The sequence below is a fragment of the Fistularia commersonii genome, chromosome 5 (assembly GCF_037954325.1).
Source record: "Fistularia commersonii isolate RoL2024-O1a breed Wild chromosome 5, RoL_Fcom_v1.0, whole genome shotgun sequence".
NCBI lineage: Eukaryota > Metazoa > Chordata > Actinopteri > Syngnathiformes > Fistulariidae > Fistularia > Fistularia commersonii.
The window spans coordinates 18,541,585-18,559,962 of NC_141288.1; the positions used below are offsets into that span (position 1 = coordinate 18,541,585).

The window sequence follows — 18,378 nt, forward strand, 5'->3', positions numbered from 1 at the left end:
ATCTCCACACTCCTGCCACATCTGCCCCTCCAACATCTCCTGAATCTCCACCATCTCCCCTTCACCTCCAAAATCTACACATCCAATGTCTCCTGCACCTCCAACATCCTCTTCACCGCCAACATCTCCTTCGCCTATAACATCTCCCGCGCCTCCAACATCTCCTGCACGTCTCGCATTATCTGCAATGCCATCATCTCCTGGACCTACAACATCTTCTGCACCTCCAACATCTCCTGCATCCACAACATCTCCTGCATGTCTCACATTATCTGCACCTTCAACACTTCCTATATCTCCAACATTCCCCTTCACCTCCAATATATGCATCTCCAACATCTCCTTCACCTCCAACATCTCCCTTTCACCTCCCACATCTGCCCCTCCAACATCTCCTGCACCTCTAACATCTCCTGCACCTCTAACATCTGCACCTCCATCTCCCACACTTCCAACATCTCCTGCATCTCCAACATCTCCCCTTCACCTCCAAAATCTACAACTCCAATGTCTACGGCACCTCCAACATCCTCTTTACCTCCGACATGTCCTTCACCTCTAACATCTACCGCACCTTCAACATCTCCACACTCCTGCCACATCTGCCCCACCAACATCTCCTGGATCTCCACCATCTACCCTTCACCTCCAACATCTGCACCTCCATCTGCACCTCCAACATCTGCCCCTCCATCTCCTGCACCTCCAACATCTCCTGCATGTCTCACATTATCTGCACCTCCAACACCTCCTGCACCTCCAACATCTCCCCTTCACCTCCAACATCTGCACCTCCAATATCTCCCGCACCTTCAACATCTCCTGCACCTCAAAAAGTCGTGCACTCCATGCCGACATACTCAAACATTACTGCCTCTCCATCCATCCATCCATCCATCCATCCATCCATCCATCCATCCATCCATCCAGAGTCCTTAGATCTTGTTAGCAGTGAAACCCAAACGTGTTCTCCATGTTGCTGCTTGGACACATGAGGAAACCCGTTGGCTTTGGTTACAGTTTTTCCACAGTTGTGTGTATTTTCGCAAAAGGGAGTCGTTGTTTCTGTTTCCATGGCCTTTCAGACGATTGCCTCGGTGAGAAATGTGCCGAAAAGTTTTCATTTTTTGGTAGGGAGTGGAGGATAAGAAAACAAGGAGGCTGATAGCGTTTATTGTGTGTCTTTTGTTTTTTCTGTCGCTGTTCCGCTTCGGCAGGGATTCTCAAAAATGTAAAATGTCTTAACCTCCAAAATAATTGTTCCATTTAGTCACCGCACCAACTCCAGGAGAGCAGCAGTATGTGTGCATTTTTTTTGTTTTTTCATCACAATTGGGACAAAAGCAGGCTGTTTTGATGTCATTTTTTTAATTCATTTTATTTTTTTGTGGTTTATTTTATTTTTTGCAAATTGTTTGACAAATTAATGATTCTACAAACTAAGTAATTAGAAAAAGACTACAAATTTAACAGTTATTGCTAACTGCAGAAAATATAGGGACTGATAGTATAACAGTCCCATATGCTGGTGGAGGTCCGTTAATGACTGAAGAACTGGGTTATATGGTAATTTCATATTTCAATTAAATATTTCTCGACAGTCTGAGCTGATACTCTTGACACAATGTCCGTTTTTTTCTGCAGAAGCTCCTGGGCTGAGGCCGGCCCGGCGAGGCTGAGCAGGCCTGAGCGGTGGGTGGGTGCGTGGCGTCCCAAGAGTTGCACTATCTCTCAAGTTCTCTTCTCCTTCACAGTTCATCACTTGCAAATTCGTAGCCCTCCCTCATAAGTTATCAGTCGGCAGCTACTCTGCCTCCGCTGTCGTCTCCTTTGCTTCTCCTCCCCCGGGGACGCCGTCAGCTCCGTGGGCTCGTCCACAGACCGCTGCATCCCATCCCATTGACTCGGCATGTTCTTTGCTTTTTGGGACTCGGCGCCAATTTTCAGGTGATGTGTCTTTTGCAGAGTTCCTGATTAAAGCTGAATATCTCTTATCTACAGCTTTGTACACTCCTGGGGAAACCATGTCATCTCCAGAAGACCTCTGTTGGAGGACTATAGAACTGACTGGGATGAGGTGTCTCCTCCTGTCAGTGTTAAAGTGAATAAATTGAGTGTCTTCCCCAAAGCGGACGTGACACGTAATTACACTTACATCTTTAATATTACTCATTAGCGCACGCCGCCTGAGCACGGCGCCAGAGTTAATCATCTCTCACAACTCCGTCATCCAACCTCTGATTTAGGCCAGAAATTATAGCATCTCATTAGATCAATCTCCGTAGCACAGCCGTGCTATCATTCTCTGGCTTCTCCGGACGTTGCGTCTGCTGAACCTTTCCTAACTTAGCTCCAGAGGGAGGCAGACCTACTTTTTGGCGTTCTCCTCCACGTGACTCATGTAGCTGGACGGAGATGGACTCTTCTCAGACCACTGAAACAAGAATTTCAATCGTGGTGAGGCTCTGAATGTGTTTTCTATCAAAAATCCATCATTGCTCATTAAAAAGACAAACAGTTTAATATCATCCGCATAGATTAGCAAAGTCCAGAAGCCGGCATCTGCAATAATTCACCCCCGTGAGATGGTTTCCTTGGTGAAAATGAAAAAAAAACCCACCAGTTTATTCCAGGCGCCCTGGATGGATGAAGTTCTGTATCTGCAGTTGGGAACTGTTTCCAGATATTTCGTCCTCTCTGTGTTCCACTGCAGCTCTGACCAAAAGCCCTGGAGAGTGCTCGCCTGTGTGCGGGAGTGTGTGCGCGCGCACACACACACACACACACACACACACACACACACACATACACACACACACGAAACCAAACAAAAACACCACAGTGACACAGCAAGGACACTGCCATAAAAAGCATCATTCTGAGGCAGGAGAATTGTGTCTTATGCTCTATAAACAAAATCTGACTGTTTTACATACAAATGTCTCTTTAATGGCCCGCTGAATTTTGCACGGCGTCATATTCTGACAGTTTATTTCGAACACTCTAAGTGAATGTAACCCTAACCCAAGAAATGCACATCGAATTAACAAGAAAAAGTGCAAGTTTTTTTAGATTTTCGTACACGACAAGGAAACAAGGATGGAAACGGCAGGTTCCACATTCGGTTCTCACCTGCACAATAATTACCCGCGGGGGGACTTTTAGTGTGACAAATGTGCTTTTAAAACTGATAAATATGTTACCTTCCCTTTGAAGACAGGTTGGGTATGCAGCTCAGTGGTGCACAACACACCGGGGACCTCCAACAGGAATGCTGGTACCTCCTAGAATGCAAGACACACTAACGTATATACAAGTGTGTGTGTGAAGCGAAACTATGTCAGGAACGTCCTACTAACCTTCAAATTATATAAAACCCGTATTTGGGAGAAAAATTTGAAACAACTCCACAGAGCAGTCTTTCGGTTCTTATGGTTTTAATTCGTGCAATGCATTTCAAAAAGCCTTGGAGCTTTTGTTTGTGGACCAAAGTCACGCCAGGTGGGAAACGTATCTCACACGTCTGTCTTCGTATGTGTGTGAGTCGACCAGACTCCTTCTGTTCTCTTTAGTTTTTTGTTTTTTTTTGTCATTATATTCATTGTACAGAGTGGAGGAAAATGGGAAACGGGATTTTGGGGAGGCTGTTTAAATGCACCTCCGGAAAACTAATTAGACCTGGAGGCTTTGAATCACCTAGCAGGTTCTTCCCTAATTCACTGGCCTCCATTATGTAGTCTAGTCATATTTGCCAATTACACAAAGCTTAAAGTGTCATTTGGATCCACCCATAGAGAAATCCATTTCCTTTCATTGCATTTAAGAGCAAACTCTCTCTTCTTCTTTTGAACGACAGGGAAAACTATGCCAAGATGAGTTGGGGTCTGCAAAAGTACAGTTTTTTTTTTTACATTTTTTTTACCTTGTGCAGAAATATAGTGGATATATTTACTGCAATTAAATGCAGTTCCAATTAAATTTGGAAAATCACCATCCTAAGCTTTTCTTAGAAGCATATGTGTGAGCATTTACACTATATGGCCAAAAGTATTCGCTCACCCACCCAAATAATAGGAATCATGTGTTCCAATCACTTCTATGGCCACAGGTGTATCAAATCAAGCACCTATGCGTGCAAACTGTTTATACAAACATTTGTGAAAGAATGGGTCGCTCTCACGTGCTCAGTGAATTCCAGTCTGGAACAGTCGGATGCCACCTGTGCAACAAATCCATTCGTGAAATGTCCTCGCGCCTAACTATTCAACTGTCGGACGTATTATAAGAACATGGAAGTGTTTGGGAACGACAGCAATTCAACCACGCGCTGGTAGGCCACGCAAACTGACGGAGCGGGGTCAGCGGATGCTGAGGCGCATGCAAACAGACTTTCTGCAAAGTCATATCCTACAGACCTGCAAACTTCATGCTGTCTTCAGATGAGCTGAAGAACAGTGCGCAGAGAGCTTGAGAGAACGGGTTTCCACGGCCGAGCCGCTGCATCCAAGCCACACGTCACCAAATGCAATGCAAAGCGTGGGACGCGGTGATGTGAAGCACGCCGCCTCTGGAGTCCAGAGGAGTGGAGATGCCTTTTCTGGAGTGCCGAATACCATCCAGTAATCTGATGGACGAGTCTGGGTCGGTGGTTGCCAGGAGAACAGAACTTGTCTGACCGCATTGTGCCAAGTGTGAAGTTTAGTGAAGAGGGGGATTATGGGGTGGGGATGTTCTTCAGGAGGTGGGCTTGGCCCCTCTGAAAGCTTCAGCATATCAAGACATTTTGGACAATTTCATGCTCCCAACTTTGTGGAAAGAGTTTGGAGCTGGCCCCTTCCTTTTCCAACATGACTGTGCACCAGTGCAGAAAGCAAGCTTCATAAAGACATGGAGGACAGAGTCTGGTGTGGATGAACTTGACCGGCTGACCTCATCCCGACACAACACCTTTGGGATGAATTGCAGTGGATACTGAGAGCCGGGCCTTCTCATCCGACCTCAGTGTGTGAATTCACATATACACTTATGGAAGAATGGTCAAAAATTCCCATAAACACACTCCTGAACCATGTGGACAGCCTTTCCAAAAGAGTTGAAGCTGTTACAGGAGCAAAAGGTGGACCAACGTAACCCTACGGATTAGGAATGGGATGTCACTTAAGTTCATACGCGAGTCGAGGCGGGTGAGCGAATACTTTTGGCCGTGTAGCGTAGATGCACAGTGCATCTGGATGCTGTTTGTCTGTTTGCATGTGTGTGCGCTACCTTCTTGTCGAACACCGAGGAATAAGGCAGAAGTTGATCCAGGGTGAGGGACTTGTCATAGCTTGTGCTGTAGAGGGAGGCTGTGAGTGACAGACAAAAGACCGAGGTCACAAATATGTCATTCAGGGATTGTTTCACGAGCCACTTCGGCTGTTGTTCCATCATAATCACTTTGATATGCAAAGTGAGCGCAGGTTAATTCATTTTTGTTTTGAGTCGGCTAATCACATTTTATCGCCGCAACACAGAACACCGTCCAACGTACTCACAGAGATTGGGTCTGCTGGGGTCACATTAGGCCTTTCATTATTTCCCCTCATTATCCATCGCACAAATTTCCCTCTAATTGGCATTTGTTTAACTATCCCGTGATTGCGATCCCCGTTTGAGACGGTATTAGCCGTTTGAAATAGCCGACTTCCGCGTTTGCTCTCCTGAACGCGGCCCGCTCCTGCTCTCAGACATGCTGGGATGCTCGGAGAAACCCATTACACTCTGCTCACGCAGCTCACCTCCTGCTCGCGGAGAGCCCAAACGATAATTATTCCCTGCACAGAGTCCCCAAATGCAAGTGAAGCAGGAGCGAGGATGCAACACTGCTTTATACGGAAGTCCAAAAAAAAAGTTGCATCAGAACATCGCGGCTCAGGGTGGTCGTTTAGAAATTGCTTTTCCTGCAAGGAAATACTTATTACACGCTATAATTGTAGTGTTTGGTTGCCATCGCGCATAATGCAAATATAATTTATTTAGCAACTTTTATCCGATCAGCAAAAGCAGCGAGATGCTTCAGTTCCCAGTCTTCTCCCTAGGTGAAGACTCCTTTTCTGAATATGAAACTAATATCATGTGTTTTGCCACTGTAAGAATGCGAGATAGACACACCGTTACATACTGATGAGCCACTGTTAGGGGAACTGGAACCGTGTTTTCCCAGCTCTAAAATGAATAAAAAAAAGACAATCGGGGTATATTTTCCCACTCTGCAGACAAGTATCTGAGAGGAAAAAAAAGTTTGGGAGCCAAACGGAGTCGATGGACGAATTGGGTTTTATTTACATCTCTGCGGACGGGAATTGGAAAACAAAGAAAGGCAAAAGGGCAGCTGAAGAGAAGAAGTGGGCCGGCCCCTGCAATGACCTCCACTCACCCAGGATGAACTCCTGGATCTGGTCGAAGGACTCGCAGGGGTTGACGTTGTCCCGCAGCCACTCGATAATCTGCAGGCCAGAGAAACACCCGTGAAACCAACGCCATATCACAACAAAGAAGGGATCCGTCCAGCGCTGTTACATATTTGACCTCCTTCCAAGACCTACAGGATCGGCTCTGCACAACTCAGCTCTGTCTGATAAGAATATACTAAACTAAACTGTTCCCGGATTTGTTATCACGTAGGTGATTGTACAAGTGGTTTTAATTTCTATGTTCATATAAAAAAAAAAAAGCTTGACATCGTGTTCACGTCAGCCTTACTGACTTTCCAGGTTCTGATACCCAAAGGAAAATATCTCGATGTTGCCCGACTCTTCATAATAATCTCCTTTTGAATTGCACAAGGCATTTTTCTGATTATTTTCAAAAGCAATCACAATGAGAATAAAAGACCGATCGGCAATTAAGGTTTAATTGTAATTTTCCCACAATTTGATAAATGAGTTCTTGGCTTTTATTGTCTACAATAATTATGGCCTAAAAAAAAGGTTTCTTTCTAATCTTTTTAATACGATACATGATTAATGGAAACTCATCTTGCAGGAGCCAATCACCTCCGCCAAATGACATCATCGTCACAAGATGGCAGCGCAAACGGCTCAAAAGGCGACTCGCTTGGCACTGAAGCCGATACCGATGTGTGTTATGGGATGGATTCGCCGGGCGTACTGACCGTCGCTTTACGTAAATACGAGTAAAACTAATGGGGAGCCCATTTTCTTCTGTCGGAGACAGAGGCTGTAATGTTTAGCAATAACCTTCATCGGAGCCATTTGTTTTTGTGTGTTTTTGCCCCCATTAACAGAGTATACGAAGAATACAAAACTTTTATGGGTCGTCCAACATTTGGCAGTAATGAAGCTGCTGAGTCACCGGAACTCTTACGGGCTAATATATTACGATTCATTAGAGCTCCTCAAAGACCTTGCTTTATTTGCGCCTCTTGCAGAGTTTGACTCACAGAATTGTTTTGTTTGATCACTATCCATTCATTTTTTTTCTTCTATTTTTGTTCACTTTTAGGACAAAGTTGACACCTGTTGCGCTCACACTTGCAATGCATTCCCTCTACCTTTATCCAGCATGGCCTTTTCCTTTATTTTCTGTCTCATCCTTCCCTTACCTTCCATGTCTACTCACTTTTTTGAAACATACCGGTGGCCATCTCGCGATGAGCTGACTTTATGCTCCACTACCACATGGCGATTCCGTGCAGACGGCGACATGATATCGGCATGCAGATGCATGCGACTATCTCTGAACCGCTCAACATCTGTGACTCAAAAGTCATTTTGAGGGGGAGTGGATTCGAGATATTGGGATATATGAAGAGGAAGTGCTCCATTTTTATACCTGGGCAATATAATTAAATTGGTGCTCAGGGAAGATAATCATGTGGTCTAAATTCTACTCACAGCTGGCAGGAAGGCCGTCGCAAAGAAGCTGGCCTCGCATGAGTCAGACATTTCCACTGGTTCAATATACTGACACATTTGTGAAAATGAAACAAACAGAACCTCTCCCTCGTGTATATATATGTATTGGAACAGTCAAATGAGGAAGAATCTCTTTTGAATTTCACTGAAAACAAATTTTTCTGCTTCCCCGCAGAGATTTCCACATCCGCCTGTACCTTCAGCTCCAGACTGGGGTTGTTTCCCACAGACAGAAGCAGGCAGTGGAGGGCGGCCAGCGAGCGGGACTCAGCCTTATTGCTGGAACACCTGGTGAGATGCAGGACAAATGTACATTTGAACAGAAAAAAAAAAGGGAATAAGAAAAATGGCGGTTAAATCTGAGCACAAAAAGTATAGTTTGCTTGTCATGTTATGAACATACGAAGCGGGGATTGCTAGTTTTCCACAAATTGAGTGTGAATGAGAGTAAACAGCTGTATGCTGGTGAATGTAAGGTGAATGTTGAATGTCTCCATATGATGTGAGCGGGAGGGTGAATGTTGTATGTTTCTACATGTGTGACAGAGAGGGTGAATTGTTGGGTCTGTATATGACATGTGGATGAGTGAGTGAATGGTTGCATGTCTATATATAAGGCACTGTGATTGACAACGCCCCCTGAATGAATGAATGAATGAATGAATGAATGAATGAATGAATGCTGCATGAGTGCATGTCATGGATTTTCACACACTTCCATGCTGAAGAAGCATCTCCAGACTGTAGGGTTTCATAATGTAGTGAGGGTACAAACATGTTGAGGCTCGCTGAACTCATATTAGAAGATTGTAGACTACCAATGTCGTGGACGTCTGTCCATTGTGCTAACCAGGCTAACCAGGAGGACGTGACTCGTTTGTTAGTGCGTGAACACGGCGATGCTGACCGAGAATGTCTGTCTGAGTGCAGTATCTGCAGAAGGTAGGCAGAGCTCAGCTCAGCAGCGTGGATCGTCCCTCCGGTCAGGTCTAGCAGCGCTGTGCTCGACTCTTCCTCCGCGTGCAGCACTGTGATATTGTCTGACTTTGACTGCAGGCCCAAGTTCGCAGCTTCCCCTGAATACCACGGAGAGAGACACACAGACAAGAACCGTTCGAAAGCACTGGGGATCGGGGGTTCGTGCCGGCTTGAAAAAGGAAAAAAAACACAAAGACATCCTCTTTGCAAAGACACAATCTCACCGGAGAGAAAGAGGGAATGGCAGAGCATCTCGTGTTGCCTGGTGTTGATACAGTGGAGAAAGCAGCCGTGCAGGTACACCAGGATGTAGTAACCTACTTGGGAAAATAACCGAGCGGCGGTTAGTGTCGGGGAGCTGCCAGCACACCGGACTTCATTAGTCTGAATGAGGCTTCACACTGTATTCGGATGTCTCTGTTTCCGTTGCAGGATCTACAGAACGTGTTTTGGAGTCTAATGGGGGGCTTTGGAAAGTCTGGAAGGTCTGGGATCGTTGTCAGTAATTAAGTAAAATGTCAAAAGAGTCTGACATGAGATTTGTGTATCATCTGAATTTTTATTTTTACTTTCCAAGTGTGTTACTGCCCGACCTATTGAGATCCATCCTATCAATAACACAAAAGTTCTAAAGGCAGTAAACCGTATGTGTGTGTGTATGTGTGTGTGTGTAGCAAAAACATTTGCATGCCTCAATAGCTTTCAAAGATTTTGTGGGTCAGGAGTTTAAGAACCCCTGCATATAGCTCATTTGAATTCAAAGTGTGTGTGTGTGTGTGTGTGTGTGTGTGTGTGTGTGTGTGTGTGTGTTGACCTGTAGGAATGAAGAGGGGATGGACCTGTGTTGTTTTCTGGTCACCGTCTAGAGTTGTCCTAAAAGTCTTGCTGCAGCCTGTGGATGGAGAGAGCAGGATGCACATGGTTGGTGCTGCTTAGTTTGAATAAACACACACACACACACACACACACACACACACACACACACACACAGACCTTTGTGGACCAGAATCACAGTGTAGATCATTTCGCGTCTGTCACTGAGGGGTTGGCTCCAGCACACACACATGGTTCCTGCGGACGTCGAAGACTTGTCAACAAAAAGACTTTGCGCGTCGTTCACGAGATTAGAGATCCAACTGAGAGAGTTGTCATGACGGTCACTTCCAGTGAGCGAATTCATTGATTCAGAAGTTACGAATCAAATTGCAATCAGCTCATAGATGCAAATGAATAATCATGATACGCTTTCAATGCTATTACGATCAGAGCCTTAAAAATCTCTCTTATTTTCATCTGAACCTCTGTTTTTTTTATCCAGCTGATTCTTCATAAAGTATGGACTTGTATTTCACGGTAAAACACAACCTTGCATCATTTCGTGCCGCGCTGTTTGATGGCCCGTGGGCCCCGCGGGACTTACGCTCTCGTTTCCACAAAAAACAAACACAAAGCAAAGACAAGTGTACGATATTAGCCGCGGAACTGAGAACACCTTTTACTCATGTCTTGTTTATTTAGATGTCATACGTGCATATGTATTACCTATCCTGTTCGTGAGCACTTGCATCCTTACGCGCTCCTTCTCCGGAGACTCGACGTGATAATGATCAAAACCAAGGTATGCAAATCTGTTGAGTACAAGCATCAGAATATTTGAAAGAAAAATCAAACTTTGAAGGACTTAAAAAAGCCTGCATATAATTCAAGGATTCTTTTTTATTCACTGTTTATTTGGCATTACCTTTAAATCCCACACAAAGAGATGCTTATCGCTCACTGACTACTGACCAATATAAAAATGATAATCTTACTTGACAGTGCGGAAAGCGTCACTTGGCAACTCTAACGGCAGCTCCACCTGTTGAACAATAATAGCTTGACACGCAATGTAATAACTGCTTTTTGCAGATTCTCAATAGAGACCATAAAAGTTCCATGATGCACTTCTCTCACTCCCTCCATCCGTCCTCTTCTGTTTTCTTTTCATCAATGCATGAGAGTAACCTCATTGCTTCTGGATTTACTGCAGCATGTCACTAGGCAACCACCATTGTCATTTCTTTTTTTTTGAATATTAAAGTTATTATTATACCGTCCAACTACAGTGATCCCTCGCTATAACACGGTTTACTTTTCACATTTTTGCTACTTCACGGATTTGCATCGTGCGTTGTGTTCTGCATTCTGATTGGCTAAAAAGTCACTCCGCTTCTTCTCTACCTGTGCGTCAATAACGTTGCAGTTTAATATGTACACGTACGTAAAACTTCTTGCCGAATTTACATGACGTACGTGCAATTCTCTTGCAATTTCGAGTTTCTCTAAAACCCATAATGTTGACAAAACGCTCTGGACCGACAAAAGCACCTGCGGCAGGGCCCAAAAGCCAGCTTTATCTGCTATCTATCGCAGATAAAGTTAAACTTCTGGACATGCTAAGGGAAGGTAAAAGCTATGCGGCTGTAGTTCGGCATGACGGAATTAATGAATCTTCCGTTCGTTCCATAAAGAAGGAAGAAAAAAACATAAGGACGACAGCAGCAATGTATAATAGAGTATTTAATTGTATAATAATTGTAAAAAAAAAAAAAAAGGTTTCTACTTCACGGATTTTGCCTATCACGGGTTCTTTTTGGAACGTAACCCCCGCGAAAAAAAGGGTAAACTGTATTTCCATTTAAGCACGAGCAGTCTTGAAAGCAAAAGATCATTTGTATCTGTTTCTGTCCTCCCCTCTTGCTCTCTGTGGTTCTACCCGAAGCGGTCGAGGCAGAAGGCCGCCCGCTTTGAGCCGGGGGAGCTGAGGTTTCTGCCCTGGTAAAAAGCAGCTTTTCTTCGCTAAAAGTTTGCTCGTTGGGGAATATTGGGTTTCTGTGAATAATTTAAAGAGTGTTGGTCCATCCCTGCTCAACATGGAGGGTGTCATCAGACAACCGGGTTGCGATTGGGCGCCATCTAAATGAAATCGGCTTTGACAGGTGACAAATAGCAGGGTAACTCACCACTGTCTCACAGCTGCGGCTGGGGTAAAACTGCACACATCGCAGCAGGAACTTTTCCTGTGACGAATACGTGAGATGATTTTTTTATCGCAATTATTCAGTCCTTTCTGGGCGAGATGCTTTTGTAACAGATGAAGGTCAACGCGTTGCTTTCTGTAAAGCCTCAAAGTGAATTACCGAATGTGTGAGGTAGTAGAGTCTTTGGGTGCGTCCATCCCACTGGACCCAGCAGAAGTCTTCGACTATTCTGTCCGCCGTTTTTGACAAACGCTCAGGATGCGCCATCACCTGGTTTCACAAGAACACATTGATAGGCAGTTTTGAAGATGACATGAATTCTTAACACTCCCTGGGAGGATAATGTGAAGAGGTGATGGAATGCATCATTTATATTAGGTGATGTGTATGTGTGTGTATATATATCTATATATATATATGGTATTTTACAACTTCCATGATATTGGGACTTCCAGCAAGAATTTTATCATCAAAAAGAGTGCAACGCTCAGTGATCTTTAGTCCTCTGTGCAATTTATAGTTAACCCGAGGCTGGTATTGACAGACGCTTCCCTCCAAATCTAACCCGGAATGCGCTGAGGAGTCTGACTTACCACTTTATAACCTTCGTGTTTTGTCAGCAGAACGTGATACAGGTCCACATCTGAAACACAATCCACCCAAAAAAAAAAAACAACTTCATGTAGTTGGACTGAGCCGTGGCGTCCTCTGCTGGTTTCATCTGTGAAACGCAGGACGCTGGTGCATTCTGATGTCCTTTAGGCTAAAGGCTGAAAACGTTTGACTCTGACAGACACATGAGTGGTTCTTTGCATAAACAATGATGTTTAAATTCATCCTTGGACTCCCGTTCATAACGTTTTGGATTTTTTGAAGCAGATGAAAAGGCCTGCGGGAGAGGAAGACGAACATAAAGAGCACAAAGACTCACATCCGTCTTCAGTCAGCAGCAGCAGGTGGCTCTCCAGCACGGATCTCCTGTCACTTTCCGAATAGAGAAACTGGTGGAGCAACCAACAGACGCACCAAGGTAAGAGTAGGGGGGCATGATTTATGGCAGCAACCACATCGAGAGGCCGGCCTGCATATTTAATGCAACCCTTAAATAGTTTAGCAAATGCGTGGTAGCAAAGTGATGGAGTGGTTACGGCCGCGGGGGCAGAAAATACACACATCTCTGATATTTGATGATGGGGGGGATAAAACTGGTAGAGGGAAAACAATTCTTCTATAAATATATATACCTATAATCAATATAATGCAAATATAATCACCCGGTATTGGCATCAACCACAGAAGTCCAATAAGAGGGGCCTGTAGGACTGATAAATATAAGAGAGAGGAAGAGGTGGAGGCCGGAGAGCCTTCAGCGGCTTGTAAAATAAACTATCTTCGGTTGTTCACACTCCGTGGGCTCTGATGCTCAATAACTGCTATATCAGCGCGCGCTTGCAATAAAACCCAGTATGACAGCAGCCAAGTCCACAAACGCATATACACATTTCACATATACTCATACTGTACCTGAACTTTGACCCTGCAGTCCACAGCCTTGAGGACTTTTGTGTTATTGATGGGATGGATCTCAATCAGAAGAGTGAGGCACTTGGATACTGAAAATAAAAACGGGCGGCAGAAATGACAGACAGCGTAGATAATGTAGAACTGTCGAGTGTGACGATAGCAGAGATTCGCCTGTTCCTGTCAACAACTAATTATCTGATAATCATCAAGAATCTACATTAAACGTCAGTGATAAATTATGTAAAATTTAGCGAGGAAAAAAAAAATTAACATTGGCAGGGAATGATCTTAAAGTCAGCGAAAAATGACCTCAAAGCCTGCCAGGAAGTGATGGAGAAGCATAATCGAGAAATGAGCTCAATAATGGAATGAGATGGCGTCGCACTCGGCAGAATTAGTGATCAGGACAGTCTCCAAAAAAGCGTGAGTCAAAAGTTTTTAAAAAATGTCTTATTGTTAAGATTCCGTGAGTCATATCCTGGACGCTGTGTCAGAAGCCTGCTACGGACACACAATTTCATTGTAGTGCTGACGCTCGCCATTCGTGCCATGCACGTGTTATTTCCCTTTCTGTGATGGCGTCTTGTGTAAGTGTGAGTAAAAAGCGTATTTACTTGGTTTGACATGCTCTGCTCCTCTGGTATTTTGCAGCAAGCTGACAGCTGAGAGGGACAGAAAGCAAAGATAAGGCGTCCAGTCACTTGATTTCCAAGGACATTTCGCTGGTAGCATTTCGCTCCATATCAGTCGATAATCTTCAAACGAAACAGCGTCCCTGGCCCCGTTTCCCTTTGTCTCTGTGCGGCAGCGGGAGAATCTTCTCGCCACAGAGGCTGCGGGCTCATTTACAGTAAACCGCACGCATTTGGGTCAAGAATATTGTTAACAGGCGTCGTCGCTGGCAAGTCATTATCAGTACATCACAAAGGCTCACCTAACAGCGTCTCCTCCTTGTTCAGGGAGCAGCTGCTGACACGAGCTCGCTTGTCAAACGTGTACAGGAGCTAGAAAGGGTACAGGATGCAAACAGATACCTTCATGAGATATGGACACACTCTTTACATTTGCTTGAATGTCAGAAATCAAGTCCAGAAAAACCATCTCCCAACGATTGACCGATGTGATCCCCAGCATCGTGGAGGAGTTCATTTTCAAATGGTATCGATAGTAATATTGCATTTAAAATGTTTACAAGGACAAACTGGCCTTTTAACATGTAATTTGTCTTCTGTTCCTGCTTTCAAAATATAAGTTTGGTAATTTACCAGAATATTTGAGTAATTTGCTCATTATTTTGGATTCTTCTGTTTTTCTAGTCACTTCTAGTAAATTTACCGTACTTTCCTCCAGCTGTGGTGATTTCCTGATGACTTTTCTGTGAATTCTTCCTTTAGTTAAAGTAATTTCAAGAATATTACTTTGCCTGTTTCTTGCGAGTAGTACAGTCACTTTGTTTTTAAAATAATTGCTGATTTTTCCAGCTAATTATGATAATTTCTTGCTTATTTGAGGGCTCACTTGTGGACTATCGCTGAAAATCATTTTTAAATAAGGCAGTTATCAGAAAATGATGCACATATGGCACACACTACCTTGTTCTGCTGGGTGACGGGGTCATATTTCCCGATTCTGGAGGTGCCCGTGGCTCCCTGCGAGATGGGAGGTGGGAAAAGGAAAGCAAAGGAAAGGAAAGGGAAGGGAAGGAGTGTCGAAAAGTCAGACATGTTTGGCCCTAATGAACCCAAATGAAGACGATCAGGGTGGAACTTCATGCTTGACCTCTCTCTTAACCCGGCTGACCTCCCTGGTTATCCTGGCATGACCTGCTTCACTTCAAACCACTGAGGCGCCACTTTTTTTTCAAAGATTCAGTGGTTCTAAGATGAGATTCTGCAACCCACAGCACAGCCAGGCATGCATAAAATTTTGGGCATAAAAACAGGATTATTTTTTCTTCACATGGCGCAGACTGTCTTTAACCTCCTAAACCGAAAGGCTCTTTGGTGGGTCCGCATTAAATATTCATGTTGTGCAGAGTAGCTCGGTTCAGCGCGCGGAACTTTATTCTAGAGAGGATCCTGAGGTTTACTGAAAATACCAAATATGTCAAGCAGGATTGCAGGCAAAGAACATAAGACTTTTCTTTTTGATTATTGAGTCCATTTGATGATGAATAGCGCACACATAACAACGGCTTCCGGGGAATATTTTGAACTTTTCACTCCTGGCATTTGCAGCAAAGGACCGAGACTGATACATGAAAGTTGTCAGACGATTTGTTTATATCGAGCGTACGAATGAACGTCTGCTCGCCATTTAGAAATATCCACAGCAGTGCGCAAACACACTGAACGTCATGTTGGTCAAAAGCCTCTTCGTTAATGTGGATAAATCTAACAATATTATAGAACCGACCCGTAATTATCATTGATCATAAATAATATGACCTTTAACCTCAATACATTGGAACGATCATGCAAAACTTTTGCATTGCAGTGAGTAAATCTTACTCCTCAGGTCATTTCATCTTGATGCTCAGATGATTCCAGGATTATTTTGAGGTCATTTTTGTTCAAATATAATTGAAAAGGTCAAATTTACATTGAAGGAATTTCTCACTTAGATTGCATTGCATATTTAAAGTAACTTTCAGATTACTTTGGGGGTATTTTCCTCGATGATTTTAAGCATTCTGAGTCCCACTGATTTGAATAAATGACTGGTGATCTACACATGCAATTTCTTTATATAATAGTTTGAAATTATACATATTAAACATAGGTACATATAATGTACACCGGCAAGATATTCATCAGATAGTAATCAATTTCTGAACAATCATGGATCAAAATAAAAAAAAACATATTACGCAATTTGGCATCACTGTTAAATGGCCTTTCTGGAACTACTGTCAATCTATACATATGTATGTTTGTACTGTATGTATGAATGCATTCAGGCATGTATCTTTGTATGTATGTATGCATTTACTGTATGTATGTATGTATTTATGCATGTATGTATGTACCGTATGTATTGTATGTACGGTATGTATGTATGTATGTATGTATGTATGTATGCATGTATGTGTGTATGTATGTATGCATGTATGTATATTCTGTTGCCTTGTGGTTGTACACGTGTAAAGACTAAAGTTGAATCAAATCTAATTAATATGCATGATGCATACTTAATTCATCACAAAAATCTCTGGTATTATTCCCAGAAATACAAAGCCCAGGAATGTGTTTGCCGTTGGCCTACCTGCCAGGAGTATAGCACGCTGCCATCCCTCTCAATGTTGAGGATACGTGTGTCCAAATCTCCCGAGTATTCTGCAGACCGGTTTGCGCCCCAGAACAGGCCATCACAAGTAAACAAGTGCAGAGACAAATATTTTGTTATAATCTTGTTGCAAACCATTTTTGACCAGTTTAATGTATCTAATAAGGCTTCCATGAGTTGACACATACAAGACAAACTACATTTGTGATATTTCTCGATTGAAAACATCACGAGATGCAGGTTGCCAATAAGTATTTGTTTGTGAGATTAACTGCATGCAACTGTTGAAGAGATACATGTGGCTGGGAAGCTCAGCTTTGATATTTGAATGAAGAAAATGAAAAAAAAATATATATATATAATAAAAAAACATTTGTCAAAGTAGTGGAAAAAGGGTTAAGGTTATGTGAAGCCCCTGATTTTTTATTTATTCATTTATTTCTGGGGGAAATGGGACATTGTACGTCTCCCAACTGATCAGTTCAGAATTGCAGGGCTTCTGTTTGTTTCTGAGAGAAGGTTCGAGGATTTTTTTTGTTTGTTTGTTTGTTTGTTTGTTTGTTTGTTTTATTATTGACCTTGATGGTGACAATTGGGAGTATAATTCAATGTCGTCACGTTATTCGCCAACCCGTTCAATCCCCGTAGTTCAAAATAAAACTCCTCACACGACTTGACAACGAAAACAAAGTTTTAACCGAAAAATCTAGAGCTTTATACAGACAAACGACGTGTACGTTTATCTTTTAAGTTATAAACAACTTATTAACAACAGTGAATCGGATTGTGTTAGCTAGCGCTGCTAGCTAACCTGTTCAACGCAGAACAAGCAGTAAATTGCGGCTGACCGAGAGAACCTGAACGCCTCACCTTTCACCCTGCACACCGCCGCCTCCTTCACCAGCAAATCGCTCACCACGTCTCTCTGCAGCTCGAACTTTTGCTTAAATTTCAACATTTGTTCGAATTCGTGTTCGGCATCCAGGACGAAATATCTGACTTTAAGGTTGACTTTTAGGTTGGTTTCGTTAAAGAGGTGGCGACACCTTGCAGTTGGTGTCGTTCCGGGCTGCCTAGCATCATGTGACCGAAAGTCTCTGGGAGTTTATGGAAGTGAAAACAGCAGAAATTTGCATGTTCCACCAGTGGGAACAATAAAAAAATAAAACATCTTCTTCTCTTTGGCAGTTTTTCACACGGGGAACTGCCGCGTAATCTCGCAGTTATGGTGGTTTGCTCCTCCCTTTCCCCCGCATCACACCGCCGAGGCGCCCGTCTTCATAGGCCGAGGAGGGCATCACTCCAGCGGCCTGGAATCTCTCACCTCCCCGCTGAAGTCAACCAAGCTTCACACTGAGGTGTCAAAGTGAACTCATTACCATATAATTATTATCATCATCAGTGGTAGTAGTAGTATATTTGCCAGTGCTGTTCATAATTATAATAACAATAATAACACTTATTATTGCTATGTGATATAATAATACGTACAATTATCATTATTAGGAACAACACCGGCAAATATACTACTACAATTATTATTATCATTATCATTATTATTATGTAATATACACCATTATATAATAATAAAAAGTATTATTGTTATTATTAAATAATAATAATACTAATATTTGCCAGTGGTGTTTATTGTAATC

General features: G+C 43.2%; 1 protein-coding gene and 1 long non-coding RNA gene across 2 annotated transcripts in view; one reads left to right on the plus strand and one right to left on the minus strand.

Annotated features, from left to right (window-relative positions):
- Positions 1–17,946, minus strand: part of gsap (gamma-secretase activating protein) — a 42,060-nt gene extending 24,114 nt beyond the window's left edge. Inside the window, exons 1-22 of the mRNA XM_086147133.1 lie at positions 17,594–17,946; positions 16,703–16,773; positions 15,031–15,087; positions 14,373–14,442; positions 14,053–14,100; positions 13,439–13,527; positions 12,846–12,915; positions 12,508–12,557; positions 12,074–12,184; positions 11,897–11,953; positions 10,706–10,752; positions 10,437–10,522; positions 9,888–9,965; positions 9,709–9,786; positions 9,119–9,211; positions 8,824–8,992; positions 8,114–8,204; positions 6,416–6,485; positions 5,266–5,345; positions 3,204–3,284; positions 2,621–2,743; positions 2,373–2,434 (exon numbers count right to left, since the gene is read on the minus strand). Coding sequence (XP_086003259.1) covers positions 2,373–2,434; positions 2,621–2,743; positions 3,204–3,284; positions 5,266–5,345; positions 6,416–6,485; positions 8,114–8,204; positions 8,824–8,992; positions 9,119–9,211; positions 9,709–9,786; positions 9,888–9,965; positions 10,437–10,522; positions 10,706–10,752; positions 11,897–11,953; positions 12,074–12,184; positions 12,508–12,557; positions 12,846–12,915; positions 13,439–13,527; positions 14,053–14,100; positions 14,373–14,442; positions 15,031–15,087; positions 16,703–16,773; positions 17,594–17,681 — 1,769 coding nt within the window. The 5' untranslated portion in view covers positions 17,682–17,946. The remainder of the gene's footprint in view (positions 1–2,372; positions 2,435–2,620; positions 2,744–3,203; positions 3,285–5,265; positions 5,346–6,415; positions 6,486–8,113; positions 8,205–8,823; positions 8,993–9,118; positions 9,212–9,708; positions 9,787–9,887; positions 9,966–10,436; positions 10,523–10,705; positions 10,753–11,896; positions 11,954–12,073; positions 12,185–12,507; positions 12,558–12,845; positions 12,916–13,438; positions 13,528–14,052; positions 14,101–14,372; positions 14,443–15,030; positions 15,088–16,702; positions 16,774–17,593) is intronic.
- LOC147234271 (uncharacterized) overlaps positions 1–18,378 on the plus strand; it is a 46,712-nt gene that overhangs the window by 26,335 nt on the left and 1,999 nt on the right. Inside the window, exons 7-9 of the long non-coding RNA XR_015106177.1 lie at positions 8,092–8,207; positions 12,794–12,944; positions 17,912–18,081. This is a non-coding gene — a long non-coding RNA (uncharacterized LOC147234271). The remainder of the gene's footprint in view (positions 1–8,091; positions 8,208–12,793; positions 12,945–17,911; positions 18,082–18,378) is intronic.